This window comes from Rattus rattus, chromosome 5 (genome assembly GCF_011064425.1).
Source record: "Rattus rattus isolate New Zealand chromosome 5, Rrattus_CSIRO_v1, whole genome shotgun sequence".
Classification (NCBI taxonomy): Eukaryota; Metazoa; Chordata; class Mammalia; order Rodentia; family Muridae; genus Rattus; species Rattus rattus.
Window position 1 is genome coordinate 66,766,333 of NC_046158.1, and position 19,017 is coordinate 66,785,349.

The following is a 19,017-nucleotide window of genomic DNA, read 5'->3' on the forward strand; positions in this document are numbered from 1 at the left end:
TCAGGCTGGTTGCTGTTTCCTCTCTTGCCTTGTGTGACCTGTCCATCCACAGCTGCAGTTCCTGGAGTTTCCTCCTCCTCCAGGAAACTCTTCCGGAAGGAAGGCTTTTCCTCCAAGGCTTTATTTTATCTTCCCCTGGCTTCCCAGGCCACTTAGAAAAATTCAAATGTTCAATTCTTTCTAAAGTTGTGTTTCGTTTTTTTGTTTTTTTAACATTTGTTTTAAGTATATCTATGTGTGCGTGTGTCTGTGTGTGTGAATGTAGGCCAGAAGAGGGCATCAGATCCCCCTGGAGCAGGAACCACAGGCAGTTGTGAACTGTTCAACATGGGTGTTGAGAACTGAAGAGGCCTCTGTAAAAGCCGCATGTGCTCTTAATAGCTGAGGGCCCCCTCCAGCCCCTCTCCCCTGTCCCCCTCCCCTGTGACTATTTGCTGTTTCACTGTGTAGTAGCCAAACTTTCTAGTTTCCCGAGCACAAAGCCTTTGCTTCTCCCTCCCTGACAGCACCTACCACAGTGCCTTCCTTGCACATGGTAGGCAACTAAGAAACATGGTAACTGGAAACAGAATCATGGTACCTCTGAGACCAGGTCTTTGTCTATTTTCAGAGTTTAAATGTATTTTCCCCAATTCCACTCCCTCTTTACATTTTAACCTCACCGTCCTCTCCATCCAAAATATAGCAGAGTTTGAAAAATGACTTTCTGGAACCAGAGAGTGGGAGATAGGGAAGCCTCTAAGCCCTGACTATTCTGGTGTAACTGAGATTCAGGCTGGGATTAACCTGGGTGAAAGAGACAGTTCTGGTTCATCCAGGGTGATGGGAGCCAGGCTGTTCATGGACAAACGAGAGGGGTCTGAAACCTGGAGTGCTCCTGCAAGACCAGCTTTCTCTCTGTGGCCATTTCAAAACACAGCCACTTACCACGAGGGTGAGCAGGTGACTGAACCTATGCGGCCACCCTGGTGCTGGGGCTGAGGACTGGCCCACAGCCGTGGCCGCAGGGGGAGCTCCTGTGTAGAGCTGCAGCTGAAGCTGCTGCTTCAGGGATGTCAGGAAAGTGGATGTTACTGCCTTCTCTGAGGAGGTAGCGGGGGACAGGAGTTTATATTTAGGAGTTGGTAACTGTAACCAAGACAAATGGCCGCGTGGCCTACTGGGACCCTTGGAGTAGGGGCCTTCATGTCGTTTGGTTCCACGTGGAGACTTTTCTGAAGATATGCCTCTTGGGGTCTCCCAGAGAAGCCTAGACATTATTCCCTTTGTAGTGAGCAAGTGAACATCACTCCAAACCAACAGCTAACATGTAGTTGTTGTTCTAGGAGATCAGAAAAAGCATCTCCACTTTCCCTGTGAGAAAACCGAGGCACAGAGGGGCTGCATCCTGGGGTCACGCAGCAGACCCACAAGGGCTCCTCTGCCCTGGGAAACTCCAGGTGACTATAACCTCATTTTAAAAACTCCTATTGTAGCAGGAGTGACAGATGGACAGACTGTGGAAATGATTCTAGGAGACTTAAGAGATGGTGGAGACAGAAGCCCACTCCTTTGGACAATCGCTACCGCTTTGGACGAAGTCTGCCACTGCCTATGGACAATCTCCTGTTCCGAGCTCTGCAACTCACCTACACATCTTCAGGTGGAAACAGGTCAGGATCCAGCCCAGGGCCACAGACATTCCTCTGCTGGCTTACTCTGTTGTTCCTCCAGGCCACACTGAGGGCTCAGGGGTATGTTTCTCTTGTCACTAGCAAGTGTTTGGTGCTTATGACATGCAGGAGATGCTCAGTCAATATTTGTGCAGAGGACAAGGACCACTGTAGTGCCAGGGCTTTGTGGCTGTTCTGATCCCACAAGTGCAGCTTGTGGACTGGTTTCTACCTGGGAAGACAGATGCAGCCTAGGTGGAAGGGACTGGGCAGAGACTGGGCAAAGGAACTCTAGTGTCCGACTAACCGGCCAGCTCTGCCCAGGCCCCACTGAAAAGGGATGACAGGATCTGGCAAGTGAAACATTTCTTTAGTTGTGGGTGAAGGAAGAGAAGCAGGGAGGAGGGATATGTAGTGGAATATAGACTTTAGTTCTGGATTTAGGGGTCTTTGGTTGCCCTGGCTGGGCAAAGGGAGCCAGAGTCTGGTTGGATCTGTAGCCAGACTTGGGTGTCCAGAGGCTTTGGCTGTGTGGATAGAGCCATGCTTCGTTAGTCTGGGGTGTAGGGGAGAGGACAGGCCAAGAGATACCGGTGCTCCAGCCTCCTGGCCCCCTCAACTCTGGGGTGGGCGTGGTTGCCTCGGCCGGCCGGTGGGTTGGCTGCGGGGCTCTGCTAGTAGCCTTGTCCCAGCGCTCCCGGCCTGGGCTGCGCGGGGGGCGGGAGGGCGCGCGCTGACGGGGTCGGGCGGAGAGGGGGCGGGCGGCGCTGGGGGTGGAGCCGGGACCGCAGCGCCTGCCACCGGCTAGCTCGGCATTGAAGCGGCCACCGCCGATTTCGGCTCGGGGACGCGAGGAGGGTACTCCGTGAGGCTCCGGCCTCCGTGGCTGCTGCTGTCCTCCGGAGCCTGGGGCTGCAGTGCTCGGGGTCCCGGTGCCTGACCCTGCGCCCCTCTGGCCCACGCCCCTCTCTCTCTCTCTCTCTCTCTCTCTCTCTCTCTCTCTCTCTCTCTCTCTCTCTCTCTCTCTCTCTTTTTTTCTCTGCTCAGGAAAAGACAACACTGTGGTGAGCGAGCCACCCGGGGCTAGCGCCCCCGGGCCATGGAGAGGGGCCCGTGAGGGACGCGCGGAGGCGGAGGAAGAGGCTCGGGAGGAGGGAGGCCGAGAAACAGGGCGCGGGAGGAGGAGGAGGAGGATGCCTCCGCCACCGCCACCACCACCCGCGGGCCCCCGGCGAGCCTGACTCCAGACCGAGGATGGAGCCGACGCTGGGCGCTGCAGCGGCTCCCGGCGCGCAGGCCACCAGGTATCAGCCGGGCCCGCGGGCCCCGGGGCAGGCGGGAGCGGACTGCACCGCAGCAGCCGGGAGGGGCGCGGGCGCGGCGGGAGACGCCCCTAGCTCGGGGCCCGTGTCTCCGGGCAGTGCGCGGAGGCGGTGGCCGGGGACCGCAGAGTGCTGGGCTCTGGGAGGGGCTGGCCGGGGCTGGTAGCCCTCCCGGGAGCTCCAGGATCGCCCCTGACCTCCTCCTCTGGCGAGGGCAGCAAACTTAGGATGAGCGTCAGCCCGGGGCTCCCTTTCTGCTGCGGAACGCGCTTGGGTGTCTGCTCCCGGTTCATCGTGTAACAGCCTGCTAGACGCCGCCGCCGAGGCTGCCAGAGACCCTGTGCCTCCTCTAACTTTCCAAACCAGGCTTACACCCTGAGGCAAAGCGCTGTCCAGGCTTCTTGCTTCTAGACTCTGTCTTGTATTGGCTTCTACCATGCTGGTGATGGGCTGGGCCCTTAGTAGACGGGGGACGGTGCAGAGCTCTCCCACGCGAGGCCAAAACAATCCTAGCTCCTCTCTGAGTAGGATATGGGGTGGTCAGCTTCTCTCAGGGTTCAGTGTTTGACTTTACAGTATCAATAGACAGTGGCCCCAGCTGGAATCATGGGTTAAAAGGCCAAGCTAACTGAGGAAGGAAGGTAAGACCTCAAGGTCCTGCTAGGGTGGCACCTTGGCCTGATTGCAGGTACCTCACCATGCCACCTCTCCTATTCTAGGTCTGCTCCTTTTTCAGATTACATTCCTTAGTGCCCGATTCGGATGGGCTTAACAACCGTTTAAGCAAGAGGCTTCTGGACACCAAGGCTTTTGGGGTTCAGGTGCCAGGGATGTTATAGCTGACCACTGAGTCGTTGAGGCTGGGACCGGGAGGGGGAGCAGGTACATGTCCACACAGGGACAGGAATTCAGCCCACCATCTTCAGGAGCCTAGGGACAGAAGAGACCTATGATGGTGGCAGGAGACAAGCATGCTGGCTGGGCAAGGAACTGGGGGCCGTTTGGGAAAGCAAAGCTACCAGTGGATGTAAGAGGCAGATAGAGATGGACTCATAGGCCAGGGGGCTACTTTCTCGGGTTCCTTAGCCCCTTAGATGGGGCCCGGCTGTCTCACAAAGAGCTCTTACCTGGCAGGCAGTTCCCAGGCTCCAGTCCCCAGTAGCTGCCACACTTCTAGGCATCGTGATGACCCTGTTTCTTTTTCAAAGTGCTTCAATCCTCATGACTCACACACTGGATTCACCAGGGAGGTATCAAGCTTCCAACCTAGTCTATTCCCCGCCCTCTTGGGTCTTTAGGGAGCTGCTGAGGAAGGGAGGGGTAGGTTTGCCCTTGGGTCTTGGACCCCTGCAGGAGGCTGGCACTGCAAACTTTCATTGCTTGCTGTCCTTCTTGATCCTTGATCTTGGTGGGTGAGTTGGCTCAAGACCAGCAGTCCCGGTCACAGTAGCTGTGGAGAGAGGAGGGGTGTGCAAGTGAGAGGAAGCCATTGCTCATTATCCTCAATATTGCTGGAGCTTTGAGATCACGCACCTTTCTCCTTCCCCTAACACTTTGCTTCTGACTTGCTTCTTCATCTCAGAGCAGAACCCCCTTCTCAACTCCAAATCCAAATTTCCCTCTTTGCTGAGTGGTTGTGAGGCTTTGGGTTGATGGTTTCCTTTTGAGTATCCTAAGTTAGCCCACCTCCTCCTACCCTGCCCCCATGACACATCTGCTCAGTGTAGGCTCTGATTCAAGGTGTGGGTCTAGATTCTCTGTCCCCTCTCCCAAGAGCCCTGGCTCCAAAGGGAGGGTGGCTTTGGGGTTGCTAGTATAGGGAGTAAGTCAGGCTGCACAGGAAGCGTGATCTGAATCCGCAGGAGCCCTGGGTGTCAGGTTCTGAGTGAGGCCTGGTTTGTGTGCCGCCGCCCCCAGGCCCCTCTTGCCCATTTGCTGTGCCCCAGCCTTATACAGTGAGAGTCTGAATTGGTGTGAGGAGGGAACATTTGATAGTCATAATCTGGTTCAGAGAAGGTCCCGAAGCCCTGAGTCACTGTATGGTTTCCATGGAAACAGACTTGTTCAGAGGACTCGATGTAGTGAGGCATTGGGAGGGGGAGGGAACCATACAGTAAAATTAGGCTCCACAAGTGTGATGGAGCTGGACCAACTCCCTTTGGTGGGAAAGATAGATGAGTAAGACAGGTTCTGGCCTCTGGAGGGGAGGCTGCTTCTCTCCACACAAGGGTTTCTTCCTTGGGGGCCCTTACAAGGCAGGCAACTGACCCTTCCAGGGATCTTCTGGGTAGGCTCCCAAGCTTCCAGTGACCTATCAATGCCTCGGTTTCTTTCCTTGTAAACTGAGGGTTGCAAGACTCATCACCTAATAGACCCTGAAGGTCAAGTTTATTAATGTGAAGCACGGAACAAAACCGCAGGGTGTGTTGGGAGAGTGTTGTGGTTACTTATCTCATGGGGAGGGGGTTTATCTGGCTCCCTCCCCTGGCTCCCAGCGGGCAGTCTGACATCTGTCTGGGCTGGCCTGCTTGGGAAGAGTGGTCCCCCGTAGCCCTGGCAACCGCGCCGGGAGTCAGACACTCCTCTCATCCCATAGAGATTTATTTAGGACTGTTCAGCCTGGTGCTCTGCAGCCTACCTGCCCAGGAAGCTTCTAAGACAAAGCCCTCCAAGGCCACATGGCTTTGCCTCAGCCTCCTGAGAGAGGGTTGGTTGTCGAACTCCTTGGGGCTAGGACAGAAGACATAGGTAGAAAGGAGCCCATGACAGAGAGAAGGTCTCAGCCCCAGTCCCCCGATCCGGGAGAGGCAGGCCCATCAGGTAATGAGAATCAGCACAGTCCGTAGGTTGAAGCCTCCATTGCCCAGCTGGTGGGGCAGGGAGAGGTTTATTTTAACAGTGCCAACCCCAGCAGAATCATCGGGGAGCGTAGTGGGCTGGGGAGAATGGCCTAGGAAGATTCAGGCTGGCAGCGACAGTCTCCTCCACCTGCCCACTATAAGGGGAATTCTGCCTCAAGTTCCCCAAACTCCCGGCACCCACCCCTCCCAGCTCTCTGAGCTGCACAGGAGCTGTCTGCTAGCTCTTCTATTTCACAGATGCCAAAAATAAAATTCCTGGGGTTTGCCCGCTCAGCCAGGCCAGAGCCTAAGCTAGCTGTCACCTCTTCTCATCTGCACAGCAGCCTGGGGGCAGGGGAGGTCTCTTCCCCACCCTTGGCTCTCCAAGAAGCTTGGTAACTGCCTTCCACTGCCACCCCAGTCCCTCGCTGCCAGCTATGGGGTCTCCTTCCTTGAGTCTCGCTAGACCACTTTGCTATCCTCATTGGTGTTCACAACACCTTACAATTTAATATCCTCTGCAAATTTCATTAGTGGACTGTTTACTCCCTCTCTCAGGATCATTAATGAAGATGTTAGATAAGATCTGGCCTGGCACAGGCCGGGCAGCCCTGCCCCCACTCCCAGACTCTTCGTCTTCCAGCCCTTGCCCGTGGCCTTGCCTCCTCCACTCAGGACTCTTGGTACATGGCCCCTCCTGCCTTTAGGCCTCATGACAAGACCTGAGGGCCAAGTCTGTTTGAATTAATTTTGTAAGATTACTCGAGGCGCTGTATCAAATGCTTTGCTAAAAATCAAGATATATTACCCTGCCTGCATTTCCTTCATCTACGGGTCTTGTAATTCTATCAAGAAAGCTATCAAGTTTGTCAGGCATGATTTGTTCTCTATAAATCCCCATGGTGCCGTGTGGGGGCACAGGGTTCCTGAGTTTTCTAAATGTTTAGAGATTCTCTCTGTGTTTGTTCCTTGATTAGAGCTGGAAGGCTGTAAGCTGGGAATTGCTGGCAGCATGGCCTCCTTCACGGGGATGGGAAGGCAAGGTCCTGCTTTTCTCTAGAGTCTCTGGGGTGCCTGTGAGTTATTTGGGACATTTGAGTGTGCAGGTATCCCGAGCTCCACACTGTGTTGGGGAGGGGATCCCTGGAGCTGTTTTTCAAGGATTCTGCAGGATAGAGAAAATGACAGGCAGGTGAGAAGTCACTGGACTGGATTCTGTTTAGTCCTGAGAACTGGGCGTGACCTTCCCTTCCTCTGTGCCAGGCTCAGAGAGGGTCGGGTTGCCTAAGGCTTAGGGTTCCGGCTTCCACCCGCCTGTACTGCTCAGGCCTGGACTATGGGTCAGCAGGGTCAGGGAAACGAAGTGGCCTCCAGAATTTGCAGGAGGCTGGAGGGAAAAGGAAGGCAGGCAGATAGGCAAGCTTGGGGACTGGGGCACCCCTCCACCACACACTCTACTGTATCTGAGTCGTGTGATCCATCCAAGTGTTCTCTCTTTAAAGAGGGCATTGCATATTCTCTATTGTGTGTGTGTGCATGCCATGCCGTAGCACCTGTGAGGAGGTCAGAGGATAACTTGTGGGTGGTTCTGAACATCAGGCTCATTGGCAGTCACCTTGTAGTCATAAAGTCATTCTCTGACGTTCTCTGGCTGCAGACTATTGTTGCACTCCTGGGTTAAAACTTCTAGGTCGTAACTCACTTGGAGCCCCAAGTTGGGGGGTGCAGAAGGTAACAGAGACACATCCACTTGTGGTCATCTTCGTTCCTGTCATTCAGCAGGGGAGGGAGAACTCTGGGAGGCACTGAGAAAGCCATGCTAGGGTGGGAAGCCACAAGCAGCCTCTGTCCCCAGCAGGTGACACCATCAGAACCTGATCTTGTCAGTAGGGATTGGGCTGAGGGTGGGTGGTAAGGTCATGGGCTTCTCTAGCCTATCTGGGGTGACCTTCTTGGTTCTGCATCTGCCCTCCGGTGTCCTGGTTGTCCTTAGGTGTGGCCTGGGGCTTACTCTGTGGTTGCAACCAGAGTGTGGGTCATTGCATTGAATGGGTATCCTCCTTGCATGTAGACTAGCTGATTTTTGCTGGCTGTGCCTCCCACTTGTTTGAGCCTTTCTGCTCCTCGTCAGGGAGAAAACCTATTTGTGGTTTCCAGGTCTTGTCGTCGCTAGGTTGGCTCCATCCCACTTGAGCCTCAAGACTCAGGTGATCCCTGGTGCCCCATCCTCTCTCACTGTCCCAACCCATCTCTTGTACACACAGGGCAGCTGGGCCTCATGCAGATGGCTGGAGACGCATAAGGATCTAAGGATGTAGAAACGGGAGGTCCCCCTGCCAGCTGCCTGCTGTGTGTCGCTGTGGGCGGTTCAGGCTCCTGTTGATAGTGTCTCATCCAAGCCAGGATCCAGTGGGTGGGGCCTCCGTACTTTTCTGACTGGACAGGCTGTGGCTGTGCTGAGCAGCGGGGGAGGGGGCAGGAAACCAGGGCTTTTCCGTCTAGTGCTGGGGCAGTAGTTCCGCCTCCCACAGACTGGCCCGGCTGAGACAGGGACCAGCCTTCTGACTCATCTCTCCTCTCAGGTTCCTGTACACTAGGCCCTTGTGTCGGCACAGGAGGATAGTCACTCACCCCACAGCAGAGAGGGCTTTGCTCCCAGGCCACCGGACACTGGATAGAAGTTGCTTCCTTCCCTTAAAGCTGAGGGCCCTGCACGTGGGACTCAAGCCGCACCTGTGAACTTTTCCAAGGGTTGTGGTCTAGACCAGTGGACACCCTTTCATGAGTCTTGCCTGTACACAGGTTATATTGAGCTGTTGTATCCTCGGCTTCCAGCTTCCTGCTTCCGGCTGTGATAGCCCTGTTTCTTTCATTCAGCGTGACAGAGGCCAGCCGAGGTTGAGCGTCTCGTTCCAGGCTTCTGAGCCATCAAATAGCTGGAGCGAGGTTCTCACCCAGCCCCCCTATGCAGATCCTTCCTCCAGTGCCCACCTACTCTACACAGAGACTTGAGATGAATGTCAGTGCCATCTCTCATGGGCACTAGAATGACCTGCCTGGAGGTCTCATTCAACTCTGTCTATGGTGAAAAGATAAAGGATCCTCTGACTCTCTGTATGGTTGGGTCTGCCTTGAGGACCCTGGCCTTAAGACCCGTTCCTGCTGGGTATGCTCAAAAGAGGGTCTGGTTCTGCCTCAGAGCTCCAGAGGCTGGGCATAGACCACCTTGCTGTGTCACGCAGGTCCTGCAGGACAGACCTGTAGACCTCACTGAGGTTAAAGTGGACACGGGCCTGGTACCAAAGCGAAGCTTCCGGTGTTCCCCGGGCTGGCTGCCATCCCTGCGTGGTCACTCTGCATTCTTCATTTTGCTAATTCTGAGGGTTGCTCCAGCACACAGCCCTAGGGAACCGGTCCTGGGGTGGGTGAGGTGTGGGATCTTGGGTTCATGGTGCGGTGTGGCTTTGGAGACCTCTTGGGAGATCTTGTGATCCCAGCCTCTCTGAGCCAAATGTCTTTTGATCAGCTGCTTTACTCTTACCTCCTGGATCTCGTGAAGCATGTAACTGAGTTACTTCTCTTTTCTCATTGGCTGCCAGGAAGCTCTATCCCGTAAGCCCACAAATTACTTGGCCCTTAGAGCTGACTTTCACAATCTTTTCTTCTCGTTGCCTCATTTTCATGATGGAGTTTTCCTTGAGAGGGAAAATCATCTCCTGGCTGTTCTGTTAGTTTAGCCTTTAAACAAACATCGATGGTCAGTCAGGGCTGGCCAGACAGGTTAAAACACGTAGTTTCCCGAGGCTACCTTCCAGCTAACTTTCTCCCTGCCCAAGTCCTTTTTCCCCTGCCCAGATGTCTGCACAGCACGGCATGGCATGCTGGAGCCTTGGAATCCCTGTGTCCTGGCTTGGTTCAGGTAGTGGATATTTGGCTTCACGTTCCCTTGCTCTGTTCCCTGCTCCCCATGCCACTTTGAGAGCATTTTGAAGAAGTCACTTGTGTGAGCTTAGCCTCAGCCACTTCCTGCAGAACTTCCAGGTCCCTCTGAGGTCCTACTTGCTGCAGGTTCTGTCCGACCTCAGCGGCCTCCAGCCACCCACAAGTCCTCATGTCCACCAGAGCAGGGCTCATGCTTCGTGTTAGGACAAGGAAGTCTTGGCCAAAATGTTGAACGTTGGGAAGGAGAAAGGCTGATAAGCAGTGTCCCTGGGGCAAAGAAGAAAGCCTCAAGGCTGGGCTGAGGTGTCGGACTGTTTCAGTTGCCAACCCTGTCCTCAGACACCACTCTAGCTCCTCTATGGGAACAAGGTCACCGTTATCTCCACAGATAATAAACTCAAAGCTCGTTGCAAACTGTTCTCACTCCTTTGTAGGCTCTTGGGTCTCCTCCTCCCAGACAGCCATACTTACTGGCACAGAGCACAAGGTTCCAAGGGCCGTTCATGTGTTGTGTGCCCTAACCAATGGCGCAACTGAGCACACGTGTTTTGTGGCTTTCTTGACTGTAGTTTTTTGTTTGTCTTTGGCTCATTTCCATGAGCATCCTCTGCCTCAATCAGCAAGGCAGCCTGGTCAGTAACGAGGGGGCCCAGTTTCTGTGACGTAAAGCAGAAGCTTCCCTTCAGGAGCTTCAGAACCATCCAAATTGTGTGTGCAAAACTGGCCACAGGGAGCCTTTTCTGGGAGGATGGGCTGTGTTTCCAAGGAGCCTGTGGAACAGGGAAGGTAAGCTGCTCCGCTGTGGTTTGCCGAGATCCCAAAGGGTGGCACGAGGGGCTCGGTGAAGGGCAGAGCCCTTGGGTCCTTGGGTCCTTGAGGACAGTGGGGATGAGGGATCAGGCTGGGGCTTGTGGTTGTTGGGGGGTGGCAGAGACATAGAGCATGGACTTTTTCTGGAGAGTGACTTGAGTTTTCCCACAGTCCACAGGGGTTCTCTCTGTCTGGTGTGGACTTAGCCTTAACTGGACCTGAACATGGGGTGGGACCTTCCAAAGGCAGAGAGGTCCTCGTTACTGTTTTAGAGGAATTCCCCGGGGACAGAAGTGTAGGTCTTGACCCAGTGTCACTTGTCTAGGGATAGGCAGAAGCTGCAAGCCACTCCTGTTTGAGGTGTTCTGTTCAACACTGCTTCTCCAGCCTGGGCGGCGTGAGGTGTGAGGGCTGTGCAGGAGTAAAGGTCAGGATAAAGCCAGACTGCCTATTGCTGCTTGCCTCTTGGGGTGCAGCTGAGGAAGAGTATCCCCATGTCTCAGAAGCCATCATCACTCGTCACTGCAATCTGCAGCAACATATTTCTATCACGGTTGTTCCTTTGTTTTCACTGTTAGGCCTGAATTTCTAACACAGCAAAAAGACAAGAGCTAGGAGGCTGTACTACCAGTTCTGCCCACTAGAGGGAAGCAGGACTACCATTGCCACAGCCAGGCACAGAAAATTCTAGCAGGGCAAGTGGTTTGGGAAGGGGTGGTGGGCAAAGCCCTACAGAGGTCTCCCTCTGTCAGAGCAGACTCTAAGGGTACAGGTATCTAGCTCTGAGGTATCTAGCTTCCCCAAGATAAAAAGCAAAATTCAGAGATCTAGGCAAGGTTCTCAGCAGGTAAACAGTTGAGCTGGGTTCCATGGGGCTGGTGTCAGAGGTCACTTGACAAACACAAAGCAGAATCTTGTCCTAATATTGGGCATGAAAAATGGTTCAGGTCAGTTACAAACATTGCTTTGTTCAGGCCACCTTTATAGACGGGGACAGGGAAGTTTGGGCCCAACTGGCAGTGTGTGCTTAGCCACTGACATGCAGGCAGGTTTGAGCCCTTAGCTGCAAATTACAGCTTCCCTGTACAGCATTCTCCACTCCCAACCTGACCATAGAGCTGCAGTCTGAGCCATCCAGGCTGGTCATCAGGTCCTCTGTCTTCCAACAAAAAGGTGGATTCTGGGCTTCTGTGCCCAAGGCTTTATCTGCCAATGAGGGAGGTCATAACAGAAGCTACTAGAAACCCAGAAAGGGTAGTGGGCCCTCAAGTCTGGCTTGGAGGACCAGGGCATTGAGAAATCTCTTGCAGAGGCCAAGGTTTGCCTGGGAACAACAGGACCTGGCCCCAGGGCCTTTGGTTTCCAGGGCAGATGCCTCCAGCATACCAAGGACCCTTGGCTAGCTCTGGGCTGGGCTGTGCCAGGCTGGCAGGGGAGCAGAGCATTTCAGCTCTGGCTGTGCCCTCTTGGAAGGTGGGCACATGGCCCTCAGCCGGGCATCAAGCTTATGCTGAACTTTGAAGAGTCTCCTCGCCTTAGACCTGGCCTTGAGTTTCTCCAAGTGGGGTGGGAAGGGAAATTGGGAGAAAGAGCTCGAACAGTCTGTCCCCTTCTGGGCAAGACAGAGGGCTCTCCTCTGAAGAAAAACTGTGTGTGTTCTATCTTTAGAGTTGGAATTGCAGGCTGAAGGCCCAAGGAAACCTATCTTGTACAAATCAAAGGGAATGAAATAAGGGATGGGCCAGGAGCAGACCCAACCACTGGCTTTGAACATGATTTTGAGAGCACCTAGCCTTGGCTGGGATCTTGGTTCACCCTGCTTCTTCGGGCATGAACTTGGAAAAGCTGTTGTAACCCAAGGAGCCTCAACTTTTTTTCCTGCCAAATGGGTTGTGAAGTGCTGACCTCCAAGCCTTGAGGTTGGGGTTGGGGACCATACCCCTGAGCCTGAGGGTGTGGCACTGACACAGGAGCCCCTCGGGAGTGCTGACTTCCCTTGGTATCAATTCATCAGTGGTACCTGTTGGTCTGGACCGCCTGTAGATGCCTATGAAGAAACACAGCTGAGTTTATCGTCACAACAGAAGAAAGGGGACTGGTGTTCCCTGAGGCACTTGTCAGGGACCTGGGATTAAAAAGTAGAGAGGGCTCTCCACGACCCTCAGCCTTCCCTTCATGGGGCAGAGACATCTGCCACAGGGGCTAGGATGGGTATGGTCCAGATTGGGTGACTTTGATCACACCAAGAGCTTCCTAAGAATCTGGGCTGTACCGCTTCCTCTAACAACTGTCTCTTGGTGGTGACTTGGTGCTGATTTCTGCACACAGTATGGTGTTTCACACTTTAAATAGGACCCTCAGAGTCCAAGGCATGGCCATTTTGGCTGAGGCCTTGTGCTTTTCCCCAGGCAAGCGGAGCTTGCAGCCCCACTTTCTTCCTTGGGACAAGGAAGGGATTAGATGTACTGGTCTGACCCTGAGGCAGAAGGACTTGGGTCCCTGATATTTCCCACATAAGCCATAGAGTGGTCTTTAAATTCTCCATCTGAGCAATGGGAGGGGGCCCCTGCCCTACCAGAGCAGTTTGTAAGGGATGACAGGGTACCCAAAATGACAACGCTTGTTTGCTTGGGAGTTGGGGGTCCACTTGTCTCCTAGAGTAGCCAGGACAACAGCAGATTGTTGTGGGAAGGTTGTCCACAAAGGATTCAAGTTTACACGCCAGCCATGACACAACCAATAAATGGACCTCATGGCAAGAAGGATACCTACCATGCATTCTGCGTCTCAGAACTCACAAACTTACATGCTTCTATTCTGGTCCCTCCGGTGCTGGTTTGTGGATGGGCTGGGACATAATCTGGTACTTGTTTGAAGGCCAAGTGTGCTTAAGCATGAGGAACAGAGTTGTTTTCTTAGAGGGGAGGTATGCAGGTTCCGGGGCAGGGGGGGTGTACAGGTTCCAGATGGGGACTGGTTGAAGCAGGTGGTAGGCCCCAGTAGGCACTGCTGCCTGTGCTGTGGGTTATACCTGCTTTCAGAGTGAATGTTTGTTTACCTAAAGGCCTTAGCCCTGTGTGAGCATTTAGTAGGTGTTAACTAGAGTTGTGCTGGCTCTGGTGTCTTACTTGGGCTTGGTAAAATTAGCCTTTGGTTTCAGGTAACTGCTGTGTGTGCTGCATGTGGTTGGAAGAAGACCCCTGTCCCCAGCTGTTCCTTTGGAGCGACCTTCTCCACCTGAAGGCCTGGGGTGAGCCACCTCCATCCCAGGACCAGCTGAGTTCCAGAAGGTGAGAATTGTTTCCATCCATTTCTAATTCAGAACCCACCTAGGCTGGTGGCCTGAGACACTTGGGCACACAGGCTAGCCAGCTCCTGCCCACAGGAGCCCTAGTGTGGGGAGAGGGATCATGGCTTGTTAGGGGTGGGACATAGAGGTTGCAGTTTGACAGTTGGGGCTGCACGGCTTAGGGGTGATGTTAGATCGGCTGGAGCCCTGAGACAGCAGTCAATGTGAGGAGCAGGAAAAGTCATGTTTTGTGGCCTGAGGCAGAGCGCAAATCACTGGTCCCCTTTACAGCAGTCCTTTGGTAAGTGTTGAGCTCCTTGGCACTGAGTCTGGAAGTATCCCTGGCATCTCTGGTGGCTGAGGCAGCATACCTTGGGGTATATTGTGAGCCCGTGGCATAGGCTTCCCTTTCCCATTTTCCCATACCCTTCCTCCCCCTCCCCCACTTTTATGGACCAGAAACAAGCTGAGTCCTGTGCAGAGAGACTTAGCCTCTGGAACCTGCCCTTGCTCCAGGCCAGTTGACTCACAACACTGCAGGTGCCTGGAAGTCCACATCTGGAGGTAGCTGGGCTTCCTCATTTGCAAGGTAGAAAGGCCATGGCCCAGGGTGCGCAGTTCCTGGTCCAGCTGGGTTCTGTTGTCAACTCAGAATTCATGGGGCACAGGGCTCCCTGCTCTCCTGGATTTGTTTGTGGAGGGGAATTTGGTGTGTATCCTTCCTCTAGGGGTAAAAAGAGGACATAGAAAAAGACCATGGTCTGGGAGGGTCAGTATCAGCCTGTGTGGTTAGAAGATGCTTAAAATCCAGGAAATGCAGGCAGGGATCAAAGGAGTGTTGGGGTGTGGCATGAGTCATTCCCTGAGCCCCCTCCCCTAAGTGTGGAAGTTGGGGGAGTTGGGCTTTGACACAGTAAGTAGACTGGGCTAGGAAAACCAGAGCTCAACATAGGAGGCCTCTGCAACCACAATTCACTTAGCTCTTGGGGTCCATGGAGTCCGTCTAGCTCTTTGAAGCTCCCAGGAGACACCAAGAAAATGACAGTTGAATGTGTGCTCTGTAGGTCCTAAAGGATGTGTGATGGGTGGGGACTGTGTGAGCACTGGGTTGGGGCTGGGTATTTTCCTGGATCCCATGGTGGCTCTTGGCTGTGGGAAGCACTTAACCCCTGGCTGTCTTCTGCCCACAGACCCCGTGCCTTGGAGCAGCAGCCCCATGACGGTGCCCAGCCATGCAATGTTCCTGGAAGGCTGTCCTCCTCCTCGCCCTGGCCTCCATTGCCATCCAGTACACAGCCATCCGCACATTCACTGCCAAATCTTTCCACACTTGCCCTGGGCTGACAGAAACTGGGCTGGCAGAGCGGCTGTGTGAGGAGGGCCCCACCTTCTCCTATAACCTCTCCAGAAAGACCCACGTCCTCATCTTGGCCACCACACGCAGTGGTTCATCCTTTGTGGGCCAGCTCTTCAACCAGCACATGGATGTCTTCTACCTGTTTGAGCCTCTCTACCACGTCCAGAACACGCTCATCCCCCGCTTCACCCAGGGCAAGAGCCCCGCCGACCGCAGGGTCATGCTAGGTGCCAGCCGGGACCTGTTGAGGAGCCTTTATGATTGTGATCTCTACTTTCTGGAGAATTACATCAAGCCACCTCCGGTCAACCACACCACCGACCGGGTCTTCCGCCGAGGGGCCAGCAGGGTCCTCTGTTCCCGTCCTGTGTGTGACCCTCCTGGGGCCTCTGACCTGATCCTGGAGGAGGGGGACTGTGTGCGCAAGTGCGGCTTGCTGAACCTGACCTTGGCAGCTGAGGCTTGTCGTGAGCGCAGCCATGTGGCCATCAAGACTGTGCGGGTGCCTGAGGTGAATGACTTGCGGGCCCTAGTGGAAGACCCCAGGTTGAATCTCAAGGTCATCCAGCTGGTGCGAGACCCTCGTGGTATCTTAGCTTCTCGGAGTGAGACTTTCCGGGACACCTACCGACTCTGGCGGCTTTGGTACGGCACAGGGAGGAAGCCCTACAACCTGGACGTGACCCAGCTGACCACAGTGTGTGAGGATTTCTCTAGCTCTGTGTCTACTGGCCTCATGCGGCCCTCCTGGCTCAAGGGCAAGTACATGTTGGTACGTTACGAGGACCTGGCCAGGAATCCAATGAAGAAGACAGAGGAGATCTACGAATTCCTGGGTATCCCCCTGGACAGTCACGTGGCACGCTGGATCCAGAACAATACGAGGGGCGACCCCACTTTGGGCAAGCACAAATACGGCACAGTGCGCAACTCTGCAGCCACAGCTGAGAAGTGGCGCTTCCGCCTCTCCTATGACATCGTGGCCTTTGCTCAGAACGCCTGCCAGCATGTGTTGGCACAGCTGGGCTACAAGATGGCCACCTCGGAGGAGGAGCTGAAGAACCCAGCCATCAGCCTAGTGGAGGAGCGCGACTTCCGCCCTTTTTTGTGACCTGGGTGTGGTGGGGGTGGGAGGTAGGTGGCTCTGGTTTTGCTGATGTGGACCTACTATGGGCCGTTTTTTAACTGTTGCCTTATCTCTCTCCTCCCTCTCCCACCCTGTTTGTATGTTCTTTCCACACAACCCCCCACCCCCGGTCTACTCCTCTCCCACGCCATCTGCGCATCCTTCTTGCCCTTGTCCACTCCCATTCCTCCTGCCTCTTTCTGCCCCTGAAATTTGCACTATGTCTCTGGAGGGGAACACTGGGCAGAGGGCGTGTGATGTGGGGTTACAGCCCCCCACCCCATTTAGACACAAGGATGCTGGGTCTCTATGCGGATGGGGACAATGTTTACAGGCACCCAGTCACACATTCACGTGTGCACACAGGCACACGACGAGAGGCACCCCAGCACATAGCTTGTAGTTTTTGCAATTGTCTTCTCCAGGTAATAGGATGGACACAAAGGGGCCACACCCCCCAGTTTAAGAAAAGAGTCCATCCCAACCCCCTCTCTGCTCCTCCCCTGGAGCAGGGCACCCATCCCTCCTGCGCACCCTTGCCTGGTGGTGAGCAGGGTTTTACTGTGAGGTGAATTGGGACTACTTTCTTTCTATTTGGTTTGTGGTGAGCTTGTCTGTCTGAGTCTTGTGGCTACCCCTAGACCAGTAATGGCTAATGAATCTTAGAAATTTCTGATTGATCTTGGGGTCCCTCTGTGATATTTCTTTGTGCCAAAAAGATATAAAAAAAAGACAAAAATATGTGAATCAGTTTGCTAAATGAAAATTGAAATGCTTTATTTGTGTTTTCTGTAAATAAAAATGTGCAGCACTGCCTGCGTGTGATTTGGAGAAACCTGAATGGTAAACAATGGGCTTAGGATATTCCCGGCTTTGGAGATAACAAAGGAGAGTGGGAATTCAGTGGCAAACCTGCCTTTCAGAACTATTTTATTAAAAAAGTACTAGACTGTCCTTTTAAAGTCCTTTTGCTTGCATACATATAAAGGCTCTGTCTTGATCATATGTTCCCCAGCTCTCCCTCCCACTTCACCCAGGAGCCTCCAACTCCCCCATTTCATTCCCTCTAGGAGTCCCTGCCACTCATATCTCCTGCCACCCTCCATGCTGGCTTGGGGCTTTCAGTTTTGTTCCCTTCTCAGCTGAGGTGGGTGGTACCTTCTGGTCAGGGTGCTCAAAGTATTTAAGAAGAGGCTTTGGATTCAAAGTGGTCAAGGGAAAGGGGTCTGGAGACTTTTCTGTTCAGAGGGTCCTCCTTCAGTTCAGGGGTTGGGGACCGGGGAGAAGGGACATCCAATGTGCAGGTGGATCAGGGCAAGTGATCTAACTAACCTGCCTGGAAGTCATCTTAGGAGCTAGCCAAGTTTGCTGGTGCACGCAGTGGGGATCTGCTGTGCTCATTCACCACCTTTCCGAGATCTAGCAGCTCTCCTGAGTCCTCACCTCAAGAAAGACACACAACAGGAAATTTCCAAAAAAAAATGAAACTGGCACATTTTACCATGATTTAAAAACCAGAGAAACTGACCCATCTGCCTGGTTAACATGAAATTTCCAAAAAAAATGAAACTGGCACATTTTACCATGATTTAAAAACCAGAGAAACTGACCCATCTGCCTGGTTAGATCAGGTGGCCCAGTATTGAACCCCAGCAGACCACAACCCCCAAGCTGCCATCTCTAAGCTCCCAGAAACATCAAATTTACCATAAAGACTGAAATCTCGGGCTCCAGAGCTTACCCCCAACATTTATGTGTATGGTGTTTTGGCTGCATGGATGGATGTCTGTGCACAGTGTGCATACCTGGTCCCTGGGGAAGTCAGAAGAGGTCATTGGATCCCCTGGAAGTTATGGTTGGTTGTGAGTGTCCATGTGCATGCTGGGAATTAAACCTCCGGCTGCTCTGGAAGAACAGCCAGTGCTTTTTAGCCACGGAGCCATCTCTTCAGCCACCATCTTTGCTGTTTTTAAGTGCACATTCCGTTAAGTAATTCTATAGTGTGCAAGCATTACCACCACCCTCCTCCATAACTTCATCTTGCAAGACTCTAAAGTCTGTTTCTTCAAAACAACCCATCCCTGTCTCTCCCACGGCTCCTGGCAACCATCTTACTTTCTGTCTGCATGTTTCCGACTACAGTGAGTGCCACATGTGAATGAGATCATGCAACATTTGCCTCCAGGTGACTGGCGTAGTGTCTTTAAGGTTACTCACCTTTACAATAATCAGCTATACTTCCTTTTAAGGCCAGCGGACCCCACGTCTGTCTTAGCTGTTGGTCCTTCAATGGGCCTTGGGTCATATCCACGTTTCAGCTGCTGTGAATAATGAATGCAATGAGAAGAGTCCACTCAGAAGCAGAATTGCTGGGTCCTCTGGCAATTATTCTTCACTCTTAAGATCCTCTCTCTTCTCCACAGTGGTCATGATATATTTTTTATGTGTGCACAAATTCCTGTGTGTGGGCTGCATAGCTGTGTGCTTGTGTGCAAGGTGGCCAGGGTTCCCTGTCACTCTACTTCTTTGAGGCACGGTTTCTTCCTGAACCAGGAGCTCATGGCCAGCGGCCAGCAAAACCATCGATTCTCCTTCGCTCACCACGTTGATCTTACATCGGACTACACCTGGCTGGTTTTGTTAGTGTTGGGATTTTTAAACTCAGGTCCTCATCCTTGC

The 19,017-nt window shown here is 53.5% G+C and overlaps 1 protein-coding gene across 1 annotated transcript; it reads left to right on the plus strand.

The window, feature by feature from the left end:
• The first annotated feature begins 2,456 nt into the window (after nt 1–2,456).
• Nucleotides 2,457–17,173, plus strand: Chst1 (carbohydrate sulfotransferase 1). The gene is made up of 3 exons (XM_032903751.1): nt 2,457–2,956; nt 13,727–13,856; nt 15,046–17,173. Exon 3 carries the CDS (start codon nt 15,088–15,090, stop codon nt 16,321–16,323), a length of 1,236 nt encoding a protein of 411 aa, XP_032759642.1. The 5' UTR covers nt 2,457–2,956; nt 13,727–13,856; nt 15,046–15,087; the 3' UTR covers nt 16,324–17,173.
• Nucleotides 17,174–19,017: the final 1,844 nt, after the last annotated feature.